The sequence below is a fragment of the Teleopsis dalmanni genome, chromosome 1, assembly GCF_002237135.1.
Source record: "Teleopsis dalmanni isolate 2A chromosome 1, ASM223713v2, whole genome shotgun sequence".
Lineage (NCBI taxonomy): Eukaryota > Metazoa > Arthropoda > Insecta > Diptera > Diopsidae > Teleopsis > Teleopsis dalmanni.
In genome coordinates this window covers 217,059,123-217,066,849 of record NC_051846.1, presented here as the reverse complement: position 1 = coordinate 217,066,849, position 7,727 = coordinate 217,059,123, and the positions used below count along the sequence as shown (strand labels likewise).

Sequence of the window (7,727 nt, the reverse complement as noted above, 5' to 3'; positions counted from 1 at the left end):
TTTTAACTTTTACAAAAAGTAAAAACTATTTATTTGTTGTTCTCACAAATTATGTTAAAATAAAACACAGAGCTTTTGAAACTTTTATATTTCACGATGTCTAAAGTTATTTATTACTGTTCCAACAAAGTACTCAAAACATTTAATACTTTATCCGACTGGAATCCCCCCGCTTACAACACTTCACTACTTTATATTTTCTACTCTCTTCGTTCAAATTTTGAACTCATTTATTTTAATATTATCATTTTATTTTACGATAAATGGTTTTTATGGTTTTGATGGTTTTTCTTAGAAAGTTGTTAATGATGCTGAATAGCTGTTGCTTGACTGTATTGGCGGCGGTGGTGCTGGTGTAGGATGTGCATCATATGTATTCGCGAACTGAACTGTATTCTGTGAAGAAGGCGGTGGAGGAATTGGTGCTGCTTGTGCCACGTATGAATTAATATATTGAGTTGGCGTACTTTGCACAGTAAGAGGATGCGGATAATTCCTTATTACCGACTGTAGCCTTGGCTGGTTAGTTTAAAGTACGTTTATTCATTTTTACGTTGTAACGACACAAATTTACAAAGTAAATTTCTGTGCTACATAAAGCAAGAAGAAGAGAAAAACACAGTCTGTGTGTTAAATAACCGCCACCACTACACATAATATATCTAACAACTCACATGAAAATAACTGAAGGCGACTTAACTGGAAAATATAAAATTGAATTAAAATATTTATTTGAAATATCATGGACATTACCTGTGATCCTCGATGCCAATGCACCGCGGGCATCGCTACATGCAATGTGCAAATTCTAAAAATATACGGAAAAAAAATTAACTTTTTGTTAAAACTTTTATGAATGGAACACTTATAAACGCAACAACAATGAACAATTATTGGCGAAACATGTTTAAATTTTAAACAAATGTCTATTTTTTTTACAATTATATATAAATAAAACAAAACACAAAACAATTTAACACTCGTGGTTGTTCAATTTTAGTTTTATATGCGTAAACGAAAAACACAAAACAGTTTAACACTTTTGGTTGTCCAATTTTATTTTTATATGCGTAAACAAAACACAACAAAAAAAAAACTAAGCACGCCAACATCAATTTTATTTCTTTTAATATTTCTTTTCTTTTCACATTTAAGTTGATAAAAATATTAAAATCACAAAATATATATTATACCTCGTTTTAATTATTATTAAATTACTATTATAGATATTATTTAAATAATAAAAGAACCACACACAAAACACGGCACGTTGTAAAAAAGTACTAAAAATCACGGCGAAGCAGAAGAAGTGGAAAAACAGTAGAACACAAAGTTCAACTTCACGGCGAAGTCAAGTACAGCAAAGAATACCGGTACGCTACACCAAAAAGCTTCGGTATGCTCGAAATAAAAGGAGGCGCATTTCGTATAATAGAGGACTTGGTTTGCGACAAGTGAAAGAGCAAGTACTCTGGCTCATTGGGCCTTCTGGTAAATTTTACCAAAACTTGAAATTTTACTTTTCCTGAAACAAGTACACTGGCCTATTGGTCATCTGGCACATTGTGCCACAAATCTGGTTCTTTGAGTCAAACGTAGTGTAAAATTCCTTTCCTGTCTTATGTGTATTTTTTTTAACCTGGCTTATTCGGTCAAATAGTTTTTTTCACAGCACGGAGGAAACGTTTTGTTTATTTTTTTTTAACAACAGAAGAGGGGCTTAAGAAGTCACACGGGTTTTGCTAAGATTCTTTTAACAAGTAGTATATGGAGAAGTGGGAAATTTTGGCATCAACATAATTTTTTTTTATTTATTATTAGAAAGGTTTCCAATGAATTTTAATTAAACTTTGTTAATCATAAGATTTATGAAATAAATAAAGTTATATATATAATTTATACATATAAATCACGTTCTGTTTTCGTCTAAAACCAACGTCTCGGCAAAATTATAAATATATTGTCACGACTCTGGACGACGGCTGAGGATACCCCAGCAAAAACTAAAAATTTTTGAACGTCACCAAAAGTGTCGTTACAACGTATAGTGCATATTGTAAAAATAAGTTTATATTTTATTAAATGTCGTTAGATTTTTGTATTAATAAATAAAACAACTTTCCATTTTGCTCGTCATGTTAAGACTGTTTTTTATTTAAATTTCTTTCTTAAACCTAACATAGTTTCTTACAACTAATTTCCAATAGAATCTTATGTAATGATTCTATTGGTTGATACTTATATTACTATCGTCTAATTGGTTAACCCAAATTAGACGTATATAATGTTTTACAAAAATAACTTATATACATTTTTTAGTTATATTATATTTCACAGTGGCACACATCTGGTAACCAACTGTATTGAGGGCAAATCATATTGCATGCACGATCGCTTGCAGTATGATCTGTGAAACACTTAACACAAATTCATGTGCTGAGCATGCCGCAATCCAAATTGTCAAATGCATATTAGAACAATTAAATATGCATACAAATATTTTGTCATAAAGGAATGACAAAATAGACGAGTCAAATTTCTGACTCATAAATTATTTCATACATGACAATTTAGGTTTTTCGGTCATGCTTGATATTTGAGTGTTTCGATTTGGTGTGACACATTAAATATCACACACAACGTATTGTGTGAGGTCATGGTTAATATGACACTACACCTGGTAAAATGGTGATTTAAATTTGATGGGACCACGAAAGAAATGTCTGTTGGAAGTTTCATTTTCCGTATCGAAAAAATGAGAGAGCAATACGAATTCTTATCACCAACTTTTCACAGATTTTCACTGTCTGGTATCGGGTTGCGCGGCTAGATGGTATTGGCAATAGATGAAAGATTATGCAGATGATAAGAATTTCGTCTATAATCAGTTGAAAAAGGAACTGTAGTGCCACTTTAGGTTTTGCGATAGTGATTATGAAATTATCAGGCAGATGATGGATCGTAGGCAACATGAACGCGGATATTCATAATTTGTCGTTTAGGCTTAGGAAGCAGATTCCCGAAAGAGAGTTAGTACAAATTATAAAAAGTTACTTAAGGGGGAATTTTGGTACTCTTGTGTTTTTGGCATCCGTTGCTTCGATAGTGGACCACATCAGTGAGTGCAAACGAGGTGAACGTCTGTTACAAGAAAATCGGAGAAAAGGGTCCAGTGACAGAAGTTCACTACAGGGATACCGTTGAGCCAGGAATTAGGGAGAACAAAATAGTGAGAGTAAAGGCTATTGTAGACAGCAAAATTAAACAACAGCGTTACAACTACGGATGTAACAGAAATTCTTCACCTAATTCAATAGGAGTGTATGAAAAAACAAACACAATTATTTTCACACACGCAAAAATTTATATATTTATTTAATTTACGAAAATTAGACTAGAATAACTTATAAATTACTTATATTTCGCGAAACAAAAAAGCGCGCACACCTTGACAAATCTCATATATCCTGCCCAGCTGGACGGGTACGTTCAGGATGCTCCACAAGCCTGCATATCTTCTGGATAGGTCGCATGCATTCGCCAGTTGAATGCTTGATTGTGACTACTCGTACCAACCCATCCTCACCTGGATGAAGTTTGATTACCCTGCCAAGCCGCCCATGTGTTGCTGGTAGATTCTCGTGCCGGATAACCACCACATCGCCTATGTTGATGCTGTCACCATTCTGATGCCATTTGGAACGTGGTTGCAAAGTTGAAAGATATTTACCGTATCATTGTCGCCAAAAATGCTGTTGCATTTGACTTAGTTGTCGCCAGTATGATAATTTGTTGCTAGGTACCTTGCCAATGGGTTCATCTAGCACTGCCAGTAAGGATCTGCCAATAAGGAAATCTGCAGGTGATAGAGCTATCTTGTCGTCACATGTGTCATGCAATGGTATGAGTGGACGTGAATTCAAGCAAGCCTCGATATGTACAAGTAGAGTATGTAGCTGATCATAGTAAATCGAATGGGTGCCAACAATGCGTAATATGTGCTTCTTTGCTAATTTAACGGCAGCTTCCCATAGACCGCCTTGATGAGGTGCGCCAGGTGGTAGAAAATGCCATTTTGTACCTCGATTTGCCAATTGCTGATGAGAATATTCATTATGCCAAGCCTGTAAGTAAGCGGCCATTAAGCTGCCTTGGCTACCATGTCTTGATGCACCTGCCGTATTAAAAGCCTGGCCAATGTGCTATCCTTAGGAAGAATGATTGGATGACGCTGTGGCTCTGCCACCCTCGCATTATGCAGCCGGCCGCCTACTCGCAATATATTGTCCGCCGTGGAGTTGATGAATGGACTCAGTGCAATGAGTTTGCTGGATGTGGATATGGGCTGCGCCTTTTTCAGCTGCTTGATTTCCGCTGCGAAATATTTCGCTTGCTCTGCCTTGATGTGGTGATTTAAAGCAATGTCCATTTTTTGTATAAACCAAAAGTGCAAAGTGCATTATTTTATTGAAGAAATGATTTTGTATTTATATATTAATTTTGAATTTATTATTAGATTTACATTTATTGCTTATATTACTTATTATTTTAAGGTTTATTAATTTAAAACATGGGAATAAAGTTAATTTCACAATGTACTTGAAAACTTTGTTATATTAAATAGGTACATGGATTTAATAGAGAAAGAGTATTTGTTTCGAAATGTTATAAGTAAAGAGGATCGGTTCTACGGATCGTACTTTGAAAAAATTAAATATATCAATTTTGGACTACTTCATAAAATTTTATTTAATAGTAAGTTGTACACTAAGATTCGTTAGTAAGGTTATAAAAAGCAAATTAAATATTTTTTACAACAACATAAATTAATTTTGTTATTAGATTTCACTTAATTTTTTATCTTTAATTACAGCTAAAATTTAAAGAAGTTATTGAAATAGTTTAATAATATAATATCTTAATTTCTTATTAAAAAATATATAATTTTTATTACATATTTTTTGAAATAAATTTTCATTTAATCTTATTAATAACATTGCTGAAATATTTTTTTCACTTAAATTATATCTCTGCTTACTTAGCACAGTAGAAAGGGCGCTAAAATCCTGCTACCTGTTCAAGAAAATATTTTCTTAATCTTTCGCGTTTTTTAATGAATGTTAGATACTCTACCTAAGTGAATACATATTTCTGGAGAAGAAAAATATCTATTTGTGGCCCTCCCGTATTATCTTTTTTAAACTGTTGCAAAATTTATTAAACAAATACACCAATACCAATACCTGCTACCTGTTCAAAAAAAATATTTTCCTAATCTTTCGTGTTTTTTAATAAAAATTAGATACTCTACCTATGTGAATACATATTTTTTGGGCATAAAAAAATCTTCCTGAAATACGTTTTTATTTCTTTTAAACTGGTGCAAAACATTCCAAACAAATACTTTAAGTTCACTTACTATATTTGCATTTTAAAATGCACAAAGTATTATACAAAAAACTAATATTTTAAGTTAAAATACAAATAAGGTTAAGACAGTTATAATTTTTAGTTAACATTAATTAACAAAAATAATTATTTTAAATATTTGTTAATTTATGCAATTTTTAACATAAGGTACGATCCAAACGAACGCAAATATCAATTTTTTCAAAATTTGCAACAAAATAATATTTTCTATTTCAAACAAAATTGTGAAGTTCCTGTAATTTTTTTCCACCCTTGGGTGCAAGCGCAAAATCGCACATTTGTGCACGTTTGTGCAATCGCACATTTGTGCACGTTTGTACAATCGCACATTTGTGCACATTTGTGCAAACATAATTCTCTTCGCACACGAGTGTGCACATTTTTGTAAATCAGTCGCACATCACAAATGTGTGTGCACGAATCTGTGTGCACAATCATCGCTTTGTGCGATGTGAAATTTAAAATCGCACAACAAATTTGAGTGCGTGCATTTTTTTTCTTAACACCACAAATGTGCGTGTTTTAAAAATAATTTCCACTCGCACAGTGCAGTGTGCGATTTTGTGCACCACATTCCGAACTCTGATATAAACTTTAATAATTTTATTTAAAAATTTAAAACTTAAATAATTAAAAATAATCATAAAAACATACTGTAATTATATTGTAAAACAAGTGTATGAATAATAGCGCTACACGGCGGCACTCTCAAATCAGTGAAAATGGCCTAAACAGCTATGTAATGCTTACTTCAGATGACATCAAAATAAATAACCATCCAACAGCCAAACATCTAAACAAAACAATGTCCGAAGCAAATATAGCAAAAATAGCTAGTGAAATTGCCACAGCCAATAAAATTAAACTAAATAATAACTCATCACAATCGCTAGGAAATGATCAACCTACGAACTCGATGCAGTCCCGTAAGATTAATGAGCTTGAAGACAGCATAAAACATCTTACAGAAAAGATCAAGTCATTAGAAAAAGGTTGCGAATCTCTACTAAGAGAAAATGAAAAGCTTAAAGCTGAAAAAAATATACCAATTTCTGTTAAAAAGAAAACCAGTACTAGTGCTACAATTATAAACGCAGTACATAAGACCGTTGGGAATAACAGTAATTCACCCCAAAACGGTAAACGTGGGCGTTCTAGTCCTGTAAATGCACAGCGAAAAAATAAACAAAAAAAGCTTGATAGCTACTGGCTTGCAACACCTAACCGTTTTGAGATTCTAGACAACCCTGACGCTGATAATCAGGAAGAAACATCAGAACATGCGGAATTAATTAAAGAAAGTAAAATTCCTAAACCACCACCAATATTTGTAGCGGCTATTGGTAACATTCAACCATTGCGGGCACTGCTAAATGATGTGGCTCCAAATGAGTTTGTACTCAAAATTTTAGGTAATAATGAAGTCAAAATACAGCCCAACACAGCGGATATCTACTCAAAAGTTACCAAAGCTCTTGCAGAAAAGCAGACGGAATTTCATACTTATAAACTAAAGCAAGATAGAAGCTTTAATGTAGTGTTGAGGAGCCTACATCCATCAATACCTATTGATGAAATCAAACAAGATTTAATTAATTTAGGCCATGAAGTAGTCAATATCAGTAACATTCGACATCGTGTTACAAAGAAACCACTTCCTCTGTTTTTCGTTGGCTTAAAGCCCTCAGACAAGGTGAAAACAATTTACAACTGTACTGACTTGCTGCACACAAAAATTTCCATCGAAGCGCCTAAAAAGAAGCGCGAATTGCCGCAATGCACTCAGTGTCAACGATATGGTCATACAAAAAATTTTTGTAATCGTATGCCACGCTGTGTTAAATGCCCTGAAAACCACTTATCCTCAGATTGTCCTCGCAAATCCCCCGGTAATGATGTATGGTGTGTTCTTTGTGAAGGTAATCACCCGGCTAACTATAAAGGGTGCACAGTCTACAAACAACTCCAGAAAAAAGGGTTTTCAGCCCTACGTACGTAGAAAAATAACAACTGATGCAGAAAGGCCAAACACCAAATTGAATGTAACAAGCCAAACGTATGCAAATGTTGTTAAATCTAACAACATAAACACTCAAGAGCACGTAAACTCAGCTCAGCAAAACGATTTGCCTGAGCTTAAATCAATGCTCAAAACGGTTATGGAACAAATGAGCTCTATGCTCAACCTCCTAACCGCATTTGTCGCTAATACATCCAAATAATGAGTAGTCTAAAGATAGCTTTTTGGAACGCTAACAGGCTGACCCAACACATTTGCGAAATTAAGACTTTTCTTC

At 33.6% G+C, this 7,727-nt stretch overlaps 1 protein-coding gene across 1 annotated transcript; it reads right to left on the bottom strand.

Moving 5' to 3' along the window:
* Positions 1-3,734: 3,734 nt before the first annotated feature.
* On the bottom strand, positions 3,735-4,142 carry LOC119667295. The gene has a single exon (XM_038076586.1). It carries the CDS (start codon positions 4,140-4,142, stop codon positions 3,735-3,737), a length of 408 nt encoding a protein of 135 aa, XP_037932514.1.
* Between the last annotated feature and the right edge of the window lie 3,585 nt (positions 4,143-7,727).

What these genes read in the sequence shown, in the direction of transcription:
- LOC119667295 (XM_038076586.1), bottom strand. Translation starts at nt 4,142, where the DNA reads ATGGCCGCTTACTTACAGGCTTGGCATAATGAATATTCTCATCAGCAA.